The sequence below is a fragment of the Lissotriton helveticus genome, chromosome 5_1, assembly GCF_964261635.1.
Source record: "Lissotriton helveticus chromosome 5_1, aLisHel1.1, whole genome shotgun sequence".
Taxonomy (NCBI): domain Eukaryota; kingdom Metazoa; phylum Chordata; class Amphibia; order Caudata; family Salamandridae; genus Lissotriton; species Lissotriton helveticus.
The window spans coordinates 1716999086-1717024545 of NC_136065.1; the positions used below are offsets into that span (position 1 = coordinate 1716999086).

Genomic DNA, 25460 nt, shown 5'->3' on the forward strand with positions numbered 1-25460 from the left:
AAGGGATTGCCATCTGTAGATCTCATGTCGGGTATTGCCAGACAAGCTTTACACTGGTGGAGCTGCACGGCTAGGAGTGACCTGCATTTTCCCTCTGCTCATAATGCCTCCATTGTAAGCACAAAAGGGCATACACACTTGCGTATTGACTTGTGTATTGAGAGAAAATGTTTTACTGCTCTACTCGTCTCAGCAATTGAGGAGACTGTCGGGTGGTGTATTCTCTGGTCAGATCCCGAATCTCTGACTCCAATAAAGCCTGATTTTCATGAGCTAAAGTTTCTAGAGGTAGGACAGAATCTCTCGTTAACTCACCCCATATCGCAGCCCTACCGGCTGCCCATAGTAGTTGCGCAGACGACATGGACGCCTCATATCTTTCAAGTGGTGACTCAAATGCACAGCCAATAGTTTCTTGCCGTGGTTCAGTTTGTACTACAACATATTAAGACACCATCACTTAGTGGCTGGGGCTGTGTGCCCTATTTCAAACCCTAAGATCACTGGGCATGGTCTGAAATTCCCCATTCAATGATCAGTTCCTCAGCGCTAGCCCATCTGTGGCAATATTCAGATTATACTGTCCTTTTTCATCATATAGTTGAACCAGCACTACGTTCCAGTTACCTCCCACCACTGCTGGTGCCCTCATGAGCTCCATGAGGAGCCTAGAAAAGGATGCAAATAAGCCGGACCTATTGCCATTAGGCACATACACCGATCTAGCACTAATGTCGTGCCCATTATCTTCACCTTTGGAAAAATGTACCTGCCCATCAGATCAACCCTCGTGCTCTGCACCATGTACAGTAGTGTCTTGTGGAAATGAATGGCCACAACACAATTCTGGGAAGAACAATCTGTGACCTGAGTCTCTGTGTGGGTGTCTGCCTGCTGGGTGTAACTAGCAGCAACAACCCTACCCACCCAATCTCTAAGTAATTTCTTGGATTCATAGTCTGATATGTGTGTTTCTTGCAGAAAGATTGTCAGGAGTTTTCTTAGCCAGATTCAGCAGAACCTTTGTTCATTTCAATAAAGTGATTATAGTTTGTGTGGTGTGATCGATTGGCTATCGCCGTGCTGACGCTGAGAATGATGTGGTCAAAATATTTCTGAAGAGAAAGGCGCTAAGTGCACCAGGTCAAGAGGTACAACTGAGAATAAAGGACAAGATATGCATCACCACCCAACTGTAATAGGGCCTGGCCCAGCAGCTGCACAGGCCTGAAAAGCCACCCCCAAGGAGGCTGTACTTGTGTGTAGGGAGAGTGGCACCTTTGTAGCAATAGAGTAGGATGTGATCTTGACTGAAGGGATAACAAAGCCTGAACCCAACAAACAGTTACCAACCAAAAACATTAGTCGGGTGGGCTTACACCCTCTTGGCACCCTTACTTGAACATAGGAGCCCCAACGCCCCAAGTCCTGTGCAGAAACCAACGTCCAATGTGTTACTCCACACCGGGCCCACCATTGCGTATGAGTCTATGCCATACAACCGAAACCCTTTACCCCCAGTGGAGGGATGCAAATTCTGGTGGTATGGCTGCTCTTGTGGGGGGCATTACACAACATACTCAGAAAGTCCTTACATGGAATCCAATGCTTTCACCAGACACCAAACTTGCCACACTTCACCTGCTTAGAAACAGCAATGAAATGTTTAAGGGACAGCTGAAGTTGTCTCTATCCCTGGAGGCCTGCTGAAAAGAGCCTCACTTGTTCTGCTCCTCCAGCTACTTCAGTACGACATCCAGATATTCCTGCACCGAGGAGAGGTCTCAAGAGACCTCACCACCAGTCAGTGCTATTGCAGTGCCCCCCACGTTGGTGACACAGTGGGCAACTTCGGGCTAGGATTTATCCATGTCCTTCGCAGTAAGGGAGTATAGAAACTGCTCCCGGTCTTCACATTCTTCAAATTTCCTTAAGGGTGCTAGTGATGGTGAGGAGCATCATGGCGGGTTCCAGAAGGCCAGAACTTAAGGCTAGCTGCGGCAGGATGGGATGCAGTGCCTAGAATTACTTTCCATAAACCAAGGTATTCTGAGAAAAAACCACAGCTATAAAAAATGTAGACCCTTTGTACATAAATGGTTATTTGTGCTGTTTTGCTGAAGAGATCAGTTGTCGGGCCTGTTGATGGAGAAGGAAGCAAACAACGATGGGGCGAGTCATACCCTGTGGCCATCCATCCTGGAAATGTCCCAATGTGCACATTAGAACTCGAGCAAGGGAGTGAAGGTGATACCAGTCCAGGCAGGCAGAAATGTTGTGAGGAATTCTTCTATGTTAGTCACCTCCGTCTCCTCTATTACCCTAAAAAGCAGAAATTGTTACTTCTGCTACAGTCTTCCATATCAACTATATTTTTCCTCACTAACCATAGTTCCTGGCCCCATTCTGTGCCCTTCTCCATGGTGGTCATGTGACCCTCCAGGTTAACTAATTGGGCGAGGTAGGCAAGCAAGGCCAGCTTCTATGTAGGCGCCTCCTTTGTATGTATTCCTAACTGTCGACTTCTCCCTAGCACTCAGCCACTGGATTCGGGGTCACAGGGCAGCATTAGCCCCATTCTGCATGGTACCCCGGTGTTATTGTGCCATCACGGTGCGCTGATAGAGCGCCCTTATGGGGTGAGAGGTGCAACCAGTACAGTCTTCCTGGTTAGTAAGTCCATCATCCACCAATACTTGAGGTCAGTTGGGTGCACGGGTAAGATGTCACTTAGCAGCCCACTATTATCTGTACAGCAAAGTTTCTGTAGTCCTACAGCGTTGGAGCTGTTCCTCCTTGTGCCGCAATCACTCATAACGAAAATGCAGGGATCAATCCAATATACCACTACCAGCAGTGGGTGATTCCCAGCTGGTGTCTCCTAACCCAGTGAGTGGCGATAGTGCGGTGCCAGTCATGATTTAATTTCAGGAAGAAGAGGGCCGCCCCAATCTGGGGAACTTCACATCTGTGGTGTACCTCATGAGGGTGAGCAGTCTCTGAGTGATATGCCCCTGTACTCCAGCTGGGACAGTCCGAGGGTGCCACTTCAGGGCTTTCCATCAGTGCAGGAGGTTTGCAGCGGGCTACACTTGTACATTCAACTCGGAGAGGCTGACACATCGATCGCCCCATCCTCCCACCACGAAGGCCACTTTTGAACCTGACTGTCACAGTTACCCACGTGTATCTGGAGAGTGCTTGATGCCCTTCCCTATCACCAGAGCTGTATGTGAGGGTTCTAGAGGCCAGGGATCGGGAGGGAGGACATATATTTTCAGGACACTGGCGTTGTTGTGCGCAGCCTTTACAGTGTCTCCACCATGGTCCTCGACACTTCAGCAAGCTGTGGAACTGCACTTACCTGTAGGGAGCCGCTGATCATTGCTCTGGACAGGTGCAGATCCAGCATCTAGGGGAGAGGTACAAATATGCCTGTTATGTGTTTTCATGTTTTTTTTAGTTTTCATTATCTGATGCAGCAATGCTGGGTTGGAGTAAGTCCGTTATGAGCACCCATGGGGCATTATTGACTTTGTCCCAACTCTGTTGTCCATTCTGATGCTAGACTGACTCTCCAACCCAACTGGCTTTTCACATGTGGTCCTGATATGGCTAACTGCCTGGCTCTACTAAACTTTCGGAGACATGCCAAAGAATCTGAGACAGTTCTACCATCCTTTCTGAAACAAATATGTCCAGTAACTAACATACACTTCACTTGTCTTATATAGATGTCCCTGGCCTGTGACCAGCTATTTCTCTGTCACTCCAGCCTGTCAATGATAACATGGCATAAACTCGCTGTAAGTCTGCTCCACTGTCGAAGATGATCCTGACAAGGGACTGCTGTGCTGCAACGTTCTCCATGCCATTAATAAACTGAAGATGCTGCCTTCTGGGACTTGACGTTTGAAGCATACATTTGGCCACTAGCAAAAAAGAGTTAGGTAACACGATGTTTGCCCTAGCCAATGACATGCAGTGTTGATGCCTGTAGATACTTAAAGGTGATTGAGGCCGCTCACAGTGATGTAGAAGGTAAACCAAAGGAAACAAGGCTTGAACAAGGCCAGAACAAAAGAAGCAATATGTTTGTTATGCAAATGAAGAATATCTTCACGTATTCCTTAACATTATCTCCTCCTGTAAGTTGATTTTCTGATACTGATTTCACGAACTTTCACTGGGCCTCCCTTTACCACTTAAAATTAATCTGAAACCAGTGTACTACTACTTTGCTTGACAAAGCCATGTTTCAGTATTTGATTTTTTCAGTGATATTCCATTTTGCTTTTAGCAAGGCCTCGTTGCATTGTACTGCCCTGCAATTCATTTTGCACACATCAATTGGGAATACATGTCAGACTAGTCTTGAAACTCTAGTTTGCATTTAAATAAGGCTTACAGCATTATTAGATGATTCTGTGTCTCTTACTGACATTTATTTTAAAAGTTTTGTATAGCGCTAGCTAGACCCGTAGGCATCAGAGCGCTTCACATACACATTGTGAAAAACAGAAGGGCCTTACATTACCTAGGAGGCTGACAGTAAGTAAGCAAACCACAGATAAAGAATACAGCATGAACAATAAATAACTGTGCAAGGGAGGGGGAGAAAAAAAAGAAAAACAAGGTGATTAGCATCCTCAACAATTCATCAACAATCCTTGAATGGGAGTGAACTTGGAGTATTGAGGTCTAGGTTAGTAGACGTTGTTCATGAAAGTATTTCTTAAGGAGATGGAGTTTGAGGTCCCTTTTAAAACAGGAGAAGGAGGGGTTGCATCTGAGGACTCCCGGGAGAGTGTTCCATATCCTGGGAGCGTTGCCAGAAAACGATCGGTATTAAGTGGTTTTCTTTTTCATTTTTGGCGGAATGAGAAGGAGTGTGTTGGAGCTTCTCAGTGATGTGGCTTGACCTGCTCTAATCAGTTTGTTGTTCAGGTACTTGGGGGCTGGAGAGTGGAGGGTTTTGTGTGTGATGCAGGCCAGCTTGTAAATACATCTCCCTTCCATGGGAAGCCATTACAGGGCGTTGAGAGCTGGAGTGATGTGTTCAAATCTTTTTACTCCAGATGCAAGTCGAGCGGCCATGTTCAGCACTGCCCTTAGAGGGGCTAGGTGAGCTTTAGGAGTCCCTGTAAGGATGGCGTTCCCGTAGTCAATTTTAGAGAGAACCAGGGATTGAACTACTGTCTTGAGCTCATCATGGGGAATAAAAGGTTTCAATTTCTTGAGGTGTTTAAGAGAGAAAAGAGCACTTTTTGCAGAGTTTTGGTGTGGGCCTCCATTGATAGGTTCTTGTCAAGGGTGATTCCTAGAGACTTAACTGAGTCGGATAGAACGAGGGGGCAGTTTAGTGCAATCAGATTCTTGAGCCACTCTTGGATAGGACGATGGTTGCTTTTTGGAGAGAATAGGATCAGTTTCGTTTTATCTGGTTTGAGCTTTAAGTGATTGACATTGAACCAAGTTTGGATCTCCGTTAGAGTGGTATTGAGGTGTTGGATGTCATCGGGGGAATTGATTTTGAAATAGATTGGGGTGTCATCCGCGTAAAGGTGGTAACTTTATCCAGCTTTTTTCAAGATGATTGTGAGGGGCTCCATGAAGAGATTGAAGAGGGACGGGAGAGGATCGAGCCTTGTGGTACCCCAAGTGTGACTTTTGTTGGCTTCGAGAGACAGGAGTTGATTTTAATTTGCTGCGAGAGATGCTGGAGGAAAGAGGTGAACCATTTTAGTACAGAACCATTTATGCCGGAGCGCTTCGACAAGGTCTCAAGAAGAGCTGGATGATTAACTGTGTCGAATGCCGCAGATAGGTCAATAAGGATGAGTAGGCAGGCATCACCATCATCTAAGGCTTTGCGATTGTCGTCCGAGACGTTGTGTATGGCTGTTTCAGTGCTACAGCCTTTCCTGAATCCCGATTGAAAGGTGTCGAGGAGGCTGAACTCATAAATGTGTTTATTGAGTTGGTGGAGAACACATGACTCCAATGTTTTTGCAAGGAATGGGAGGTTTGAGATAGGTCTGAGGTTGTTCAGATCTTTAGGGTCGGCCCCTGGTTTCTTGAGAATGGGCGTGATTTGTCCTAGTTGAAGGGAGTCTGAGACACAGCCTGAGGTGAGAGAGGCGTTGATTAGTTTTGTCCAGAAAGGGGAAATGGTGTGGTTGTGTTCTTTTATGATTGTGGAAGGGAGGGGGTCCATGGTGTGGGAGGAAGGTTTTAGATTAGAAATGATCTTGAAGACCTTGATTTCAGCCATTAGCTTTAAAGTCGGACCAGTGCGCATTGTTTTTTAGCTGGAGGCCGGTCTGATTGTCCTGATACAGAGCTCTTTCTGCGTGGTCAAGGGAAGTAGAAGGGGGACAGGTTAAGAGGGAAGGAGTGTTTGCGGTTTGTATGAAGGATTGATCAATTTTAGAGACTTTATTAGTGAAGAAGGTGGTAATTTCTTCATGGCCCTCATTTGTGGCTTCGATATCTTGAGAGGGGGTGCCGTTATTTTGGCTTTTGACAATGCTGAAGAGTTCTCTCAGTCTGTTTTTCGCCAGATCTAGTTGGCTGCGGAAAAAGGACGCCTTTTCACTGAAAATTTGTTTTTTATATGCCTGCCGAGCAGATCTAATTTGTGTTAGGTGTAAGGTCGAGGGGTTAAGCCTCCAAGCCCTTTCCGCTTTTCTGAGTTGGTGCCGTTCATCTTTTAGCTCCACGTTAAACTAGGGTTTCGATTTGTTTTGCCTCTGTTGTTTGAGTTTGAGTGGAGCTACTTGGTCTAAAACCTCTGTCATTTTAGAGTTAAAGTGTGTAGTGAGGTCATCAGCTGTCCATGATGAGGGATGAAGTTGAAGATGTGGATGAATCATGGATTCAAGTTCAGATAATGGGATTTTTTTTATGTTTCTGGTCAAGAGTTTAGGTTTAACGTCGCAAATAGGTTGGTGGCTGACATGTGTGTCAATCCTGAACAGAATGAAGTGGTGGTCGGACCAGTCAATGGGAGAAATTGCTCTCAGAGAGACCAGTTCGTTGTCGGTAATGATCGCATCTAGTGTTGCACCATTGATGTGAGTGGGCTTATTGCATAGTTGTTTGAGGTTATGTATTTCCAGAAGGTTGGATTGGTTCAGGACAGTGGAGTCTTTAGGGGCGTTCCAGTGGATATTGAGGTCACCCAGGAACACGTCTTTGGTATCTGTCAAGGAGAACCGTGCTATTAGGTCTGTTAGTTCTTCGGGAAAGAGAGTATGTTCTCCAGGCGAATGGTAGATGGTGTGGAATTTGATGGATGAGGTGCCCTTAGTGGTGAGTTCGACACCCAGGTATTCAAACAATAGGTATTCTGCAGGTTTGAGATTGGTAATCTTTGTGGATGATGGCTAGTCCCCCCCGTGTTGCCCTGTCTGTTGCCCTGCCTATGACTTGTATTTGCGCCATCTAGTTGCCACTCTTACTGATGTTTGCCTTGTCAAGAACAGGTTGCTGTTGTTGCATTTGCCCTCTCTCATTGCCACTCATCCTGTTTTTAGGTCTCGCCTAGGCAGCGCGCATGCGGTGCTCTATGAGAGGGCCTTTAGCCATCGGTCTTCAGTTTTGAAGCACTGCACTCGTGCTTGTGGCGGCATCCACCTTGCGGGAGCAAGCAGCGGTGCAGCCACATTAATTACAAACCAGCACGAGTGTGTGTGCTTGAAAAGTGAAGACTGCTTTTTTACCCCAAGTTTGTTCTGCTTTTTGCAGTGCACGGAGCGTTAGTACTTTGCTCTTGGTTTCCGTGATGCCAAGAGGCATTGCAGCCCCTCCCACTCCCCCTCTTGTGCCTGGTGCTCCTGCCCTGTCGTTCACCCCTCCCCCATTTTTTTAAATTCAATTATTTATATTTATTTTATTTATTAGGTTACTTGTTTCTTTTCCTTCCTTTCATCGTCCTCTCCATTACAATCTTTGAGAACCCGCCATTTGACCTGGCGCTACGATTTCCAGATGTATTCTATGAGTAATGGGACCACAGACGTCATCATTCCCCAGCACGTTGGGAATGGCCAGGCTTAAGATTCACTCCTTGAGGCACAGATGCGAGTCATCAGGTGAACCTTACAACCCTTCTTTGTCCTCTGGGGGTTCCCCAGGCTGGAGCTGTTTTTTCATGTGAGAATGTGCAGCTTCAAAGAAATAAAAATGTGTGGCGCACTGCTGAGTGAAATCAGCAGAGGTTTCTACGTCCCGCCCACGCGGTTCTAGAAGCACATCAATAGCTACCTCATGCCTTCCGCACGCTTCCCTCCCGAGGCCTCATGCGCACTTAATATAGAGGCTCGAATGTACCAAAAAGTGCACAATTTGTGCCGAGAGTAGGAAAGGTTGCGGATCTAAGAGACCTCTCCAGGGACCCACACGATATCTGTATAATTTAGATTAACTTATGTCCCTGGAACATTCCCTCTTAAACATTTAAGCTGCGTGCAATGGGTAAGGCCTGGTAACGCCGTTCCCTACCCCATCATTCTTCATTAAACTGCTTTGAATGCTTCCAGTACAAATGAGATCACAGAGATGCTGATGCAGAAGGGCAGACTTCTGGCTAAATGTTCAAGGGGGACATATTGACCACTCTACGTATGCGGGTAGGGGTGGGCTAAGCCAGCTAAGGATGACCTCATGTTAGATAGCAGTTTTCAGATCTTTGTAAATAAGCTGTGTGTGGGTCACGCCATCAACACTATAATTCAAAGGACCTTAATGGACTTGGAAAATGTTGTGAATACATTAGAGTACTTTTAAATTATGCTTGATCTCAAACAAATTTGGATTTCAAATTAAAGGTGTAAATAATGTCATTTGTTTTCAAATCTTTTCTAGGAATCATATAAAAAGCTAGCGAGGCTTTATATGAATTAACCAGACAAATCATTTGTCAGTCCACCAATGAAGCGAACTGTAACTATATCAACCCCTGAGACCTACGTCTGGTAGTACAAAAGTAGGGTTCTTCAGTAACCAAACTGGGATATAAAGAACTGCCTTGGCATCCTGTTCTCTCCTTTTTGAGGGCACCAAAGCATTACATGTGGCTTAACCGACCCCCACTCTGACTATTCTATGGAATTCAGAGGAGTCATCTCTGCTTATTTGCGTCAGACTATTCTTTGTTCCTCTGAGGCATTCACATATTTTACACACGTAAGAGCTGGTGGAGTCTTATGCTGATTAGTCTTCTGAAATTTCAGACAGGTAAAGGGTAACTTTCTAGTAGTTAATTTTTCTTAATATTTGTTATAACAGGACTTCACCACTGAATTGCATTTTTAATAATGGTTAAAATAGTTTTTTTTTTTAATCTAGTCCCATTTCTGAGGTGCACTCTTAATGTTTCAATCTGTAATCTGGTCTTCTACACAGGACAGCTAGGCCTGTCACAGTTTCTCTTATTCATTATATATCATCATATATATCATCACCAGTACACTGCTATCCCAGCTCACAGCCAGGCTGAGTGCAGCATGTCAGCCCTATCATGTGAGCATAAATTATTGGAGCGTTTGCAACAATGCCTATTCGGCTAAGGCGATAAAAGGTATGGTAGAATCGCTGCAGGAATGCAAAATGAAACGGCTTGTTCATGCTTTTAAAGGATATTCTTACTATCTGCCAGCAGCAGTATGCTCATCTGTGATGGCCTGTGACAGACCCCCCATTCCCTGCTCCTTCTAGAACACTGTGGCACCCCTCCCTTGCAGAAAGGGCTCCTTTCTAAATGGAAATGACATGCTGTGTACAATGAGTGCTAATTATTGATGTGAGGTTGGGTGGGATGAGGCTTTTACGGAAATTGTAGGTGAAGTGCTGTCAGCATGTTGCTTACACTATATTATAGGCAGGCGATTAAACGCAATAGTGCTGCACTGCCCACCTCTCAAAAATGTGACAAACATTTTAACTGTCTGTCTATGAAATGACCCTTAATACTAGTTATCCTAGTCACTGCAGTTGTTGCTGAGCTTTGATCTGGGGCATCAAAGGCACCCATTAGTTCTCTTGTATTGGTATCAGTGGTGAACGGGCCTTGTTAGTACTATTCCATTCGCTATGCGTCTCCAAGCACTAGCCAATACTGTAACAAAGCCTCACCATTCCACCGATTGGTACCAGCACAACAGGTTTGAGGGAGTAAAAGGTTTGAGGGAGTATGACGCTGCCACCTTACTGCAGGAATTGCCATTTCAACTTATCCGTGAAGTAAAGCTTTAGGTGGGGGACCGGTAGAATTCCATTTTCAAAGGGCAATGTAAGTGTTTTACACTCCACCCTAGCTGGTGTACCAGCCCATATCAGTTTAGTAAGGAGCTATGTGAGGGTAATGATCAAGGCTTTAGAGCAATGGGTATTTTGGCAAAAAGATGAAGCAGTTTGGGGTGAATCATCATTTTCGTGATTGCGATTTGCCCAGCCTTAAAGAGGTAGTATTAACTATTTGTTCATTGTGTCAGTTGTCCATTCTAGTACCTTATCTATTTGTAATTACAACCAGTGGATCCCCGAGCACCACAATCCCAAGATAGCGTACTTATTCTGTTCTCCAATGGCAGCTCTTCCGCCAAGGCGGAGGAGCGTCGCTCCAATGCTATTTGAACAGTGCAAAAACAAAAATAAAATGATCATAACAAGACGTTATGATCATTTTATTTTTCTGTGCAGGACTGCAGCCAGGTGGGACTGGAGCTGAGCACAATGAGGAGTGGTTTGCACTCCCTAAGTGCGCTTGAATGTTTGGTCAGCCAAACATTTATGCACACTTACCATGTTCTCCACCCGGCTGTGTTGCACAGCCCAATGGAGAACATGCTGAGTCTCCGAGGCACTGCCTGAGCAGCCAAACAGACTAATCCTGATGCTATTGTGATTGACTGGGAGAGTCTGCTTCCGGTGCTGCCAGTGCAGATGAAAGAAGACGGAGGAGAGGTGTGCGGCTGCAGCAATACGTTTATTTATTTTTTATAATCCATCATCCCTCCTCCCTCCACCCATGTTTCGAGGCAGCCGTCACTGCAGTGGATAGTTGACAGCACATTCAAGGGCATACACAAAAATTGCATTTTGTAGTACTGTTAATAGTACTACTATTGTACTACTAAAGTACTACAAAATGCTATTCATAAAGCTACATGTGGAGTTTACGCTACTGCCTCCTATTTGTTTCTGTGTTGTAGTATGTTGTAGTAGTAAATGTGGAAGGGAAAATGGGAAACATTTACTACTAAAGTTGTGGGGCCAAACAGGGCTAATTTAAGCACTGGGTCATCATCAGGGCAGAAAAAATGTTGGCTACACCCTCCAGTGAGACGTGGCTAAAGGAATTCTATTTCGGTTTTGTGCATGTAGGCAAGAAGGCGCCTCTAATCTTACTGTTTTCTCTTATGGGAACAATTGAGCACTCTCACAATCCAGGATAATAGTCTTAATGGCAGTTTGATCTGGGTGTCATGTAATGTATACCATTCCAGTTCATCATCACTCTGTGTTGCTGTGGTGTGGCAGATCTGTTCCAATCAAAACTTGATAAGAGGTGAATATCATGACTATGATTCAGGAGTATTAATCTCCCTTCCTCTCCCCCAGCCACGTCTAACTCAAAAATCCAGAATGAAATGAACCCATATCAACCCCTGAGACCTAGATCTGGTACTACAAAAGTGGGGTTTGTCAGTAACTAAACTGGGGATATAAAGAACTGTCTTGGCATCCTCTTCTCTCCTTTTTGAGTGCGCCAAAGTATTACATGTGGCTTAAGCAACCCCCCACTCTGAATATTCTATAGAATTCAGAGGAGTCATCTCTGCCTATTTAGGTCAGACTATTCCTTGTTCCTGTGAGGCATTTTACACCTTTTACACACGTAAGCGCTAATTAGTCTTCTGAAATTTCAGACCAGTAAAGGGTAACTTTCTAGTAGTTACGTTTCCTTAATATTTATCAAAAATATGACTTCACCATTGAATTGTATTTTTAATAATGGTTGAAATAGTGGTTACATTTTTTTTATCTAGTCCTGCTTCTGAGGTACACTATTAATGTTTCAGTCTGTATTCTGGTTTTCTACACAGGACAGCTAGACCTGTCACACTGAAAATAGCTTTTCGGATCTTGCATCTTTAGGATCATGGCAACATTCATTTTCTACATGTCCTAATTTTAAATACCATGCATCCTACCTTGTAGGCTAAAAGGTTTACATAGGGATGACTTACTAATATTTAAAAGAGGTTTTACCTTTTTAAAGAAGGTTGCACTGCACGTTTCAAACTGTAGCAGTAAGTCTATAGTGGTATGACTGAAGCCATTATTTCCTCAATCACACTAGTGGATGGCACAATAGGTGTCTAGTCTACAGATGTCATTTAACATTTCATGCCCTGTGGTTGTATTTCTGCACCACATACTATGGCCTTATAGAAAAGTTAAATAAGCCATTCACAGATTAGCCAAATTCTACATATTTTAGGGATCAGAGCACATATGCTGGGCACTAGACAGATGTGCTCCAGTAGGAAAAGTGTAGAAAACAGAAGTAAAGTTCAGCGAGGAATTGGGGGTATCCACGCAAAACGGGCCATTTGTAACTGATGCAGAAAGTGTGTGAAAGACCACCGGTCACATCCATTTTCACAGGTGGCAGAGAAATAAAAACTATTTAGGGATAAAATGTAAATATGAGAAGAAAGGGTACTAAAGTTAACTTAAAAACTAACCGGTATACTCAGCCACAGGGATAAATAAAACAATCATTAGTATGTTACTCTTTTTAGTGACTTGCATGTACTTAGGACTGCTCCAGTTTGTGAAGTGAAGGTTACTAAATATTCTTTAATGGCGTACATTAAGAGCAAATGTATGTGTAATTTAAAAGAGTAAGAACTTATTCTTATTTCAGTATTTTAGATCCTTAGTTCGTTCATAATTGTGAACCAGATTTGAGTGCAAAATCTAAGAAACGATTGTGAATACCCATAACGGAGTGGAAAAAGTACTCGGTTTACTGTCAATCTTTTTTTTCAGGAGCCAAATGAATTTTATTGTGTTGTTATCAAAAAAGAAGAGGAACTAGAAGATGGCCATTATGATAACTCGGTGCCCGAGTTCATGGGGAATGCAGTACCACCAGGTAAACATCTCTGGTTGTGATTTATGGTTATTTCTAGTGGTGTGCGAGTGGAGCATCTGGCAGGATATCATGTGAAATTGTCGTAGATAAACCATAGCCTTAAGTTATTGACATCTGTGTCAGGGATCAACTTAAGATCAAAGTGCATGACAGAATAGAGAAGCAACTGCTGTTATGTGCAGAAGGTGTGCATTGTATTATTTATGCTATTACTTTAAATTTATCTTGCCTCATTGAGGCAGGCATGTGAGTGCTTCCCCCCGCCAATAACCTCCACTCTACATTTTGCCTTCACATTTAAAATTGCCTAGAGGTATCCTGCCCCCCTCTTCCTTCCTTCTTGTACTCAACCTTGGGTGTGTCACCACTACGCAAAACTCCTTCTCCTGTCCCATTATGACAGCCTTTGCCTTTTGTTTTCAGCTTTTTTTTTTGCAAACAAGGACAAGGGACACCCTACTCACTAGGAACCAGGGTAATTTATGTGTGACAGAAACAGTGGTTCCTGCGGAAAGCTACTAATCTATATTGATAATAATGTGCGCAATCGTAATAATTATGGGTTACTTGGATGTCAGGCGGAAAGGAGACCCAGAACACTTACTTTTTTTCTTCTCACTTGACCGGTGTTTCATATTATTCATGTGGCTGCGCAATATTTCCCTAAATTCAGGTCCCTTATGGCCTTTTTAGTCCTTTCATTTATCATAGTCACTTCCAACATCCTTGTGACACTGTCTCTCCTTGAATCAGCGTTGCGCACACTGCAGACTGGGGGAAGAGTGCGGGGGTGCAGAGACACTGTGGGTAAGAGTGGGAATCAACAATAATACACTGGAGTATAATTTTTCAGTACCAAAATACTGAGGCATCTTAATTCATAATGGGTGCGCATTAGAAAACTGGCCGCACATATCTGCATTATGCACTGGTGGTCAATTATTGTTTAGTTTTGCACCGTTACTTTCTGGTTTCATTTACATATCCCCACACATATCATACATACATGTGAACAAGAACAAAGGAATAGCATTATCTCTGCTCTTTTCATGTGGAAACAGTATCTCCAAGAAAACAGAGCCACAGCAGTTAAACCACAAGCAGTCATAAGTCACACTGACAAATCCAATTGCTCAAAATCAGTTTCCTAGCAGTTTTCCCCTCTCTCTCTCACCATTCTCCCCTCCCGCACTCCAGTATAGTGGTCTCAGGCTCCATTTGCTACAGGAACCCCAGCAGACTGCAGAGTTATGGACAGGTTACAGGCGCACATCCGCGTGAAAAAGACCTCTGCAAAAGAAATTGTGTATCTGGCCAGCCCTGAAGAAGCTCTGCAAAGATTAATATAATTTACTATTAATGAACCATTCCTCGTATACTCGGTGCTGCACCTGTGAGATGCATCACAATACAGGTGAGAGAGAACAGGTGGACTGGGCTCTGGAATTAGGGCTGGGGCAGAGTCGGTTGCATAGCTGTCAAGTTATCCCATGCTGTGTGGGATGCCTCCAGCCTTTACCGGTTTTAGCTTTCCATGTTTACAGCCTAAGCGAGGATGCTGGGATTGTAACAAAAGTAAGCAAATAGAAACAAATGGCGGCCATGCACATTTTTTTCTATTTATTTACTTTAGTTATAATGGCGGCACACTCGCTTTAGCGTTAAATATCTTAAGCTAAAGTGCAGGTGCCACGATTGGTTCAAAAGTAAAGAAATATGAAAAAGGTTTTTTTCTATTTCTTTACTTTTGCAGCAATCGCTGCACCTACGCTTTAGCTTAAGATGTTTAAAGTTAAAGCACGGGTGCCGCCATTATAACCAAAGTAAATAAAGAGAAAAAAGGTTATGCAGCCCTTTGGCTTGATGCAACTAATAAAAGAAAGGCGTGGGCGCCATCACTGCAGCGATTCCAGGCAACGCTGGATAAATACATTAAAAAAAATAAGCGTTGCGGGAGAGCGTATCTTGCCTGCGGCAGCAGGCAGGACAAACGTATTACAAAAATAGTGCTCCGAGGCTGTAATTAAAACGGCTGGAGTAACAACGCTTATAACAGGGCCTGTCCTCATGGGAGGTTACAACAAGAGAAAAGGCGGTACTAAGGAGGGACTACCAAGCCAATTGACCAATGAAAAGACACAATTTACAAAAAGCAGTTACAGGAGCCAATTAAAAAGATGTTTGGAAAGTGGGCGGAGCTTTATGTCCATATCCTGAATACAGCATGTCTTGAAAAAACAGTGCAAGCACTGCCTAGGTGAGACCTAAAAAACTGAGCAGTAAGTTCAGTTGTTATTGTCAATTGGCTCTCTCTGTTTCCTTCCATTCCCTGTTTTGGGTCAGAGGTGACATTCTCTGCAGTATCACTTTAGTAATCGCATGCATCTTTCCATTCACCATGAACTTGAGCCATGCTGGAAAAAACATAGCTTGAAATAGGGCTCCCGGTTTTATGGTATTTATATTTCTGACATTTCCATCTGTAATTAGCTGTATTTATTTTTTGCTGATACTATCTGTATTAATCCATATTTAATTTGGGGTTTGTGAAAAATGAAGCTGCAGTAGTATATTTCTACATTAATTAAACCAATAAATATGCACTCATGCCTGAACGCCTGATACCAACACACTTGGATTATAAAATATGCCATTATAAGAAAACATGCAATTGTTAACATACAGATTGTGCATATCTACTGCTCTTTAAGGCTCTTTACTAAAATTCCTTTACCTTTTTCAACCCCTTTACCTTTCAATCTACGCAGCTATTGGCCTTTTACGCATGATTGACAGAATTTAGAATCACTCAAAAAACATAATTTACATTTTTATCTACATTTAAAAATGAATACATACAGGAAAAAATGGTTTTGTGTCTGTATTTATCTGTAGAACTCTGTAAAAAGGGAAAAACAGAGAGCCTTGCTTAAAACACATTAAGAAACTACAGTTTTGCTACTGAATGACCTGCTGGTCTTCTGAAGCGCTAATATAAGGTCTGGAAAGAGCGATATTGTTGATCCAACGTAGTTGAGATCTCTTTTCATGTGCCAATTTTAATGCCATATTCTGATCTTTATAGCTGAGCACTCTAGCTATGTCCGGCCTTGGTGGCGCTCCTTGGTCTGAGTGCGGATTCAGTGTCCCATATACTTTCTCAGCAATGTAGACTGATATGAAAAGTAGTTTCATATTACCAATAGTTTCCATATTCCAGTGTTCGGAGAATTCAGGATATCAGTGATCCTATTGCTCATACACCAAGATTCTTCTCCATATGCATTGACATGTCATCTTCAATATCAGACATGTGGTGCATCACATGTCAAATCTAGCTGCATTTCTATCAAGGTGCTCACTTGTGCAATCTATTCAGGGTGCAAGAGGAACAATGTTGCTATCGTCTTTAGGATGTGTTAGACCTGGCATCATTGGAGTGGGTCCCTCTTTCTCTTGTCTCTTCCTCTCCTTTATGTTGGCTGGATTTAGGTGCTCTGAGTGCCATGCCACTGCTGATCAGTGCCACAGCACGAATGCTCCCTGTGTAAAGATGACTGTATGAATTAGGGTAACCATAATGCCTAGATCTGTGTAGCATATTCTAATTGTGAGTTACCCTCCCTTTCACTGTCGCTATTATGAAACGATCCGTTCTCGTAGGCCAGAACGGGCTGGTTAAGGATTACCTTCTATCATCCCATCTGACCCTAGGAACCTGATAGGAAGTTTTAGTTTGATATGTTTATGCTCAGGACATTGAGAGACACCTTTTAGTAAGGACCGTTTATATATCCCATGTTTGGAAATGCCTCTTCTGAAAATGCCGTAGTTTCTTGCCTAAGCGTAACTCTATACTTGGTGAGTATGTTTATTGGCCGTCTGGTTTTGGAGCAGCAGGGCCAGCTGGGTCAGACCTGGCTGGAAAGAGAGATCAGTATTCAGGGCATGGCGAGGGGTGACTCTTTGATCCGAGCAGGGCTGTGTTTGGCAAGGTAAATGATGCCTCTTGCGCTAACTGGAGTAGGAATAGTAATTTATACTAATCCTAAGTCCAGCGCGCCATCTAGTGCAAGTCATAGAAACAACGTGCATTGTAATGCCATGTGTGGTAACAACGTGGACGATGTAACGTCTGCATTGTTACCTACCGCGCTGAAATATGTGGCGTTCTAACGTCACATATTCGTATTTGGCAGCCCCCAACCGATCTACGAGCTCATCTGCTCTGGGGATGGGGTGCGCGTCAGTCTACGTGACTGAATTGAGGCCTGATTGTCCACGCGGAATCGAAGTTCTGGGGTGGCACCAGGCGCTGCAGCTTTCGGGACCAGGACCACTGGGCTGGACCACGGGCTGCTAGACGACTCAATCACCCAAGGGCAAACATTTTGGTAACCTCATCCTTAATATAGGGCCTTACCCGGTCAGTCAATGGTAAGCCTTGTGCTTAATGGGAGGACTGTCCCCGGTGTCCACGTCAGGGACACACCAATCAGTGACGCTGGGCACCAGGGAGAACAAGTCACTGAATTGTCCCAACAGTTGGCGACAATCACCCTGCTGCCCAGGAGTCAGCGTGGTGGAGAGGACCACACCCTCTACTGACCCATCTCGCTCCCCTGCACACAGGAGGTCAGGAAGAGGCTCACTCTCCTCCTCCATCCCAGCATCTGTGGCTAGAAGCATGCCCACATCAGACCTCTCAAAGTGGGGCTTCAGTCGGTTAACAGGCAGGACCGGCAAGGGATTCCTGGGAGACTGCAAGTCCACCAGGTAGGTAACAGGACTCTTGCGGTCCACCACCTCAAAGGGGCCGGTCCACCTATCCAGGAATGCACAGAGCTCCACTGGGGCCATGACCCAAACCTTTTGTCCAGGCTGAAACTCGATCAGAGTGGCTTTCTGATCGGGCCAGCGTTTCGTTTGATCTCTTCCTGGGTGGCTTCCAGGTTTGCCTCAGCAAGTTTCCTGAAACGCCATGTCTAGTTTCTGATGGCCAGCATGTAACTAAACACATTCTGGTCAGGTTTTCTGGGAGATAGCTCCCAGCCTTCCATGACCAGACTCAGAGGCCCTCGTACCGGGTGACCATAGAGCAGCTCAAAGGGACTGAACCCTAAGGACTTCTGTGGCACCTCACGGTAAGCAAACTAGGGAAAAAACTGAAAAAATGTCCTCAGCATCAAAAATAGAAGGAGTTTATAGGGATTGTAAAAATGAAACAAGCTTAAGTTCCTACAAAGAAATGTGTGATGGCAACAACTAAAGAATTTAAAATTCTCTCATGGAACGTAAATGGGCTCAGAACAAACAGTAGACGGAGAAGGATACTCGAATACCTAAAGGAAGTGGATAACGAAGTGATCATACTTCAAGAAACACACCTCTTGAAGGCAGAGTGGGAGCAAATAGTGAAAAACCTTAGTTGGGTGGACACCTACGTGTGCACCAACCAAGACTGCAATGTCAAGGGCATTGCAATTCTTTTTAAAAAATCACTCAATGCAAAAGTCGAGCAAAAGATAGTGGATAGCAAAGGCAGATTGGCTTTAGTTAAGGTAAGAATACACGATAACATCTTTATCATAGCAGGATACTATGGACCAAATACCGACGACTCAATCCCCCTCCAAAGGCTATACACAGAGTTATTAACAACAACTGATCCGATAATACTAGGGGGTGATTATAACATCATGCTGGATCCAAAACTAGATAGACCCCCCCCCAGGAAGACAAGCTAATTTACCTAAGATGAGTGAATGGCTAGGGATTTACAAAAAAGATAGGTTGATAGATATGTGGAAGGAGAAAGGCAACAAAAGGTTTCCCTTTACTCTTCATAATAAAAAACTAGGACACAGATCCAGAATCGATTACTTTCTGATAAGCAAAAGCCTGTATAGCAACATTAAAGATATAGACCATATACCAGCACATCTATCTGACCACTCGGCAGTGCAACTCACTCTACAAACCACAAGAAATAAAACACAACCCAGATGGACAGTTGACCGCACTTTATTACTAGATCCTAAGTTACGGGAAGAGCTAGGTAAAACCTCATCAAATTTCTTTGAGGACAATCGAGAAGGGACATCAGACCAAATTACTTGGGACACATATAAAGCAGTTATTAGAGGAAAACTAATTAGCATGTGAGCTCATAGAACAAAACTCGCCAAACACGAGATTAGAGATATGGAAAAAAGTATAAACTTAATTGATGCACAGATAATGGCAGAAAATGATAAAGGTAAAAAAGATACCATGGAAGAAGAAAGGAGGGAATTAAGAGAAAAACTGGCGGATTACCTAGAAAAAAGAGTTAAGATGAAGTGGGAAGCCAGCTAACTCGCTAATCATGAGTATGGGGAGGGATGCGGAAAATTGCTGGCCTGGGAAACAAAAACCGATCAAACCAGAAATAAAATAGCTAGCATACAGCAGAACAATCAAAACGGCTTAACTTCTGAAGAGTTGGTAATCAAGCAGGAATTCGAAAACTTCTTCTTTCCACCTATATAAGGAAGACTCCTTCCCATCAAAAGAACAAACTGGAAAGTACTTAGACCCCTTACTTCTACCCAAACTATCGGAAGAAGAGAAAGAGGAGCTAAATGCGGAAATAACGACTGAAGAAGTGAAAACGACACTAAAAAATCTGAAAAGAGGGAAGGCTGCCGGTCCTGATGCCCTACCAAACGAACTCTACTCCGCCTTGAGAGAGATCTTGGCCCCACCGATAACAAGACTCTTAAACACAATATACAAGGAACAGGGTAAAATCCCAGACTCCTGGAATGACGCAACCATCAGCATCATTTTAAAACCAGGGAAAAACCCTGCAATCTGTGAGTCATACAGACCCATCTCGCTGTTGAACTGCGATTATAAAATCTTTATGCAGATCATAGCAAGGAGACTCGCCCTTGTAATGCCAAAGCTGATCCACTCGGACCAAAAGGGATTCATAAAGGGAAGACAAATATATGAAATAACTCATGAGCTCTTTGCCGCGATAGATGTAGCGACCTGTGAAATGATCCCCCTAACCATAATTACGTTTGATGCGGCTAAAGCATTCGACAGAGTCAATTGGTCTTTTCTAAATAAAGCCATCACCAAATACAATCTTGGGCAGTGCTTTAGTCATCTGGTGTCTGAGACCTATAAAAAACCAAGAGCAAAGATTCTAATCAATGGGAGCCTCACTAATAATATCGATATACAAAGAGGAACGAGGCAAGGGTGCCCCCTGTCACCGTTACTATTCAACCTCTACATCGAGCCACTATCAAATACTCTAAGAAATAATGATTTAATAACTCTCTTCAAATATCGCGACTGGGCTAAAAAGGTGGCGTTATATGCGGACGACCTAATGATCTTTACTGATAACTTCCTAATTTCCTCCGCAGCTATAGATAAGACAATTGCGGAATTTGGCAAAGTATCTGGGTACTTAACCAATGAAGCTAAAACTGAATCCATGAGTTGGAACATGCATCAGAATATCCCGTACTCCAAAGACAAAATAAAATACCTGGGTATAACGCTGGTAAGGGATCTAGAAAAAGTGCCCCAGCTAAACCTTAATAGGATTGCACTTGAGACCAAAAAACTCCTCAAAGTATGGGATGGATTACCACTAAGCTTCCTGGGAAGATCAAACATGATAAAAATGTCCATACTCCCCAAATTTACATATCTCTTTAATGTCATCCCACTGGAATTTAAAAGAGATTCTCTGAAGAAGATCCAGCGAGAAATTGTGAGTTTTATATGGGCATCTAAAGGGTCAAGGATTGCTTGGAATAAAATAAGGAGGAAAAAAGAACAAGGTGGAATAGCCAGCCCACATCTCGTCGAATACTACAGGGCTTTCCAATTTAAAAACGTGAGACCCCTATTAAAAAAATACGAGTTTTATCCTGAATTCCTTCAAACATTGACAAACAAAACTGACTATTTTTTATTTAAATTTGGACACCCGAAATTCTTTAAAAAAATAAAATTAAATATCCTAATTGGGGCAGCTAAACTATGGTATCAAGTCAGAAGTACTTTGAACATTTCTTACTACAGCTCCATGGCTCCCATATGGGATTCCCCAGGCACACCAGAATGCCTAAAAGATTCTCTGGCATTGCCACTAAAGACGGCCGGAATCAACGAATGGGGCCAGCTGATGACAGAGAACTCAATAGAATCCTGGGAATACCTAGTAGAAATCACCAATTCATCGGTGTCAAAATTTAAATATTATCAACTTACAAGCTGGGCAAGTTCACTAAAGGATAAAAAAACGGGAAGAATAGACCTGGAGAATGAAATGACGAAGACCACTCCAATAAAGAAGGAAATATCAACATGGTACTGGGCTCTAATCACTGCAGGAGAAGAGAATTTCTCGATCCCAGAGTCAGTCTGGAGGAAAGACATAACAGAGCTGGACCTCCAAAATTTATGGCAGAGGTCACTAGAAAAATGCTGGTCAACCATCAAACCAGCCCGCCTGAAGAGAAATCATTTATTCACAATACACAGGGCACACTGGACCCCTAAAAGACTATCAAAATTCAAAGGAGCCAGCGTAAAATCCTGCCCTAAATGCGGGCAAGAAAAAGCGAATGCCCTGCACATGTTCCAAACCTGCCCCCTACTTGACTCCTTTTGGCAGGAAGTTGGTAAGACGTTATGCCGGGTAATGGGAAAACATCTAGAAGTAAGTACAACTCTTATTATTTTTGGGATTGACACCAAGGTGGGTTTAAGGAAAGAGAAGCTAACAAAAAAACAGGAACATTTGTTGTTTGTATTAATACTACTTGCAAGAAGGGAGATATGCCTAAACTGGGTTAAACCAGTAGCACCGACACATAGTGACTTGCTAAATTCTATAATAAAAACACATAAAATGGATAGGAAAGGAAAGCCCAGTAAGAAATCTATTTTTTGGGAAATCTGGGAAAATTACCAGGCACTCATTACATAAGGTAATGTAGGAACTTGATTAATTTAAACAAATCCAACGATTAAAGCCGTGACAATAATTCAGACGGGAATCATTCCCGCCGAGTGGCCAGGAAGGTTAGCTCTCCCCCCCTGTTACAAAGAATTATTGATTGAAGGATGCAGGAGAGCCAAGCTTCGACCCAACTCCAATAAAGGGAAACTCTCCGTTGCCGGAATAGTATTGCTGAGAGAGTGCAGGCACAATCTTGGAAGGCACGGCCTCCCGTAAACTCCTTACACACTTCACGCGCAAAATGAGGATAAAAGAATAAAAAAAAAAAAAAACTAGCCAGTAACGACACCACAAGAGGACACAACTCAGGTCGGTATAGAAAAATAATATCTTTATCTAACAGTATAACTCAAAACTCTCAAAGAGTTTCAACAAGCTACAATGCATGTAAACTAGTGGGGACTCAAAAAAAGGCAATAACGTATTCACCAGAACGTGACAATGACTGCTTTCAAGGCTGGGTCCTACGCGACCCATTGCGCACCAGGTACCTGCCATTGAAAGGGGACACAGCACGCAGCTTCTCGAAGAAGCGGAGAACGATGACAGGCGGACGCCCAGTGACCACAAGACTGGGCTCCTTTGCCTGAATCTGAACCTTTGAAACCTTCGCTGAACCTGAGTGGACTGCTGCAGCTCAGAGAGAGCTTCCGCCGCTGAGTGCCCGCACCTTTGCCAACTTTGCATCACCCTTCGTCCTGTGGGCCGCCACAGCTAAGAGAGAGCTGCTGCCGCTGAGTGCCCGCACCTTTGCCAACTTTGCATCATCGTTATTCGTCCTGTGGGCCGCCGCAGCTAAGAGAGAGCTGCTGCAGCTGACTACCCACACCTTTGCCAATTTTGCATCATCGTGATTCGTCCTATGGGCTGTCGCAGCTAATGGAGAGCTGCTGCCGCTGAGTGCCCACATCTCTGCTAACTTTGCCTCATTGTAATTTTTCCTGTGGGCCGTCGCAGCTAACGGAGAGCTACTGCCGCTGAGTGCCCGCATCTTGTTCACCCTTGTTGAGGATTGTCGCTATCGTCCTGCGGGCCGCCGCAACTAAGAGAGCTGCTGCCGCTGTGAGCCCACCACGGAGCTTCAAGACGAGAGTCATCACCACCATCATCCCGGGCCGCCACAGCCGCGTGCTGCTGAAGCTGAGAGCCCGTCTGTCCCCAAGTGCCCGAATCAGTGTGGGTGCACGCTGCGGACCTCTGCAGCCCAGTCTTGTGGGCACTGGGAGTCTGCCTGTCATCGTCTCTGCTTCTTCGAGAAGCTGCGTGCTGTGTCCCCTTTCAACAGCAGGTACCTGGTGCGCACCGGGTCGTGTAGGCCCCGGCCTTGAACTCAGCCATTGTCACGTTCTGGTGAATACGTTATTGCCTTTTTTTGAGTCCCTACTAGTTTGCGTGCATTGTAGTTCGTTGAAACGCTTTCAGAGCTTTCAGTTTAACTGTTAGATGAAGATATTATTTTTCTATACCAACCTGAGTTGTGTCCTTTTGTGGTGTCGTTACTGCCTTGTTGTACATGGTCATAAATGCTTCACACACTGTCCCTGACATAGGCCTAACTGCTCGTGCTACTTTACCACAGGGTTGAGCAGGGATTCTCAAAAGGGGTAGCCCACTTGCCCTGACTTGGAAAGAAGTGTCCCTGTTTGGATGTTGGCGCCAGCCATTGCCAACTAGAGACCCCATTTCTAACAGGATGTTTCTCCTATAACTCAGTATGGTCTTGATATTTTAATCCATTTGGGTTTCTGGTTGAGACGATCTGGCCAAGTTCGGAGTGTCTTGGTCTTTGTCACCACTGTAGACTGAGAATCTGATGTCAAAAGTCAGTTTGCAGGCTTATCAAACGATGTCATAGTCATGGCTCCTCTGAGTATATTCAATTACTCCCTGCACAGGGCTTCATGTTGGTCTTATTAAGTGTCACTTACTTTAACTTCCTTGCCTCATACTTTCTTTGCCTGGCCTTTGATCAACTTATTACTATGCCACACATACACAGATAGACATGGGCATCAGTGCTGTCTGTTTGCGTCCGTTTGTGCACTGAATCTCGTTATTGTCACTTTGTCAGTTAGCATCTGACGCCCAGCTGTCTGTGGTCCTGACAGTTGCAACTGCTGGTCAGGCCCGGGAACTCCTCCACACCCCAGCTTCATTGCGGCATTTTGTTCAGTGTCTGGCTCTCTCATATAGGTAAGTGGGTAAATTATCTGGTTGACCAGGTGAGTGGCAACAGCTTGACACTGGTCTGTGCCAGTTCCTATGCTAACCCGGATGTATGCTTCTCTATACATGTTTGGGGATGTAGATGCCTCATCCTCACTGCACAGTGCTATCAGCCGTGCCCCACCAGTTCATAATCTAGATGCAGATGCAAGAGGTGAATATTGTTGCTCGTTAAGGCTTAATGGGTTGCCACTCCCAACAATAATCTTGGATTATGTGAGTGGCCAGAAAAACAGCACTGGAACATAGCTATTTCCTATCCCAGCAGATTCAGTTTTGTATTATAAGCACCATGCTTATAATATTATGTAGGGCAATCAGATATCTACTAATTGCCTGAAGAACTGTTGCCCAGTAAGCTGGGATATGCACTCCTTGCCCTAAGAAAGAATAACCATCTACATTCAATCAATCAATCAGGGTAATTATAAGCGCACTACTCACCCGTGAGGGTCTCAAGGCGTTGAGGAGTGGGGGGGGGGGGTTAAGCAGCTTCACATCTTTCGAAGAGCCAGGTCTTCAGCGCCTTACTGAAGGTATTCAGGGAGGGGGGCACATCTGATGTCGATGGGGAGCTAGTTCCAGGCCTTGGCCGCGATGTAGTAGAAGGATTTTGGCGTGGAGGAGGTTGGTGGAGCGGAGGTTGCGTTTGGGCACGGACAGGGAGATTCTGTCATTGAGGTATTAGGGTCCGGTGTTGTGTAGGCATTTGTAGGCGTAGGTGAGTATCTTGAAGGTGACTCTTTTTTCGACGGGGAGCCAATGGAGCTTGCGTAGGTGTTGGCTGATGCGTTTGCGTCGAGGGACCCCGAGAACGAGTCTGGCGGCGGTGTTTTGTATTGTCTGGAGCTTGCGGAGTAGGGACTTGTTAATGCCGGCGTAGAGGGCGTTCCCCTAGTCCAGCCTGCTGGTAATGGGTGCATGGGTGACTGTCTTGTTTGCCTCGAGGGGGATCCATTTGAATGTCTTACAGAGGATGCAGAGGGTGTTGAAACAGCTGTAGGTCAAGGCCTTGACCTAACGATTCATGGA

General features: G+C 44.3%; 1 protein-coding gene across 1 annotated transcript in view; it reads left to right on the top strand.

Annotated features, from left to right (window-relative positions):
- The window catches only part of LOC144755767 (uncharacterized), a 169540-nt gene that overhangs the window by 21933 nt on the left and 122147 nt on the right, over positions 1 to 25460 (top strand). The window contains exon 2 of the mRNA XM_078644987.1: positions 13063 to 13168. Coding sequence (XP_078501113.1) covers positions 13063 to 13168 — 106 coding nt within the window. The remainder of the gene's footprint in view (positions 1 to 13062; positions 13169 to 25460) is intronic.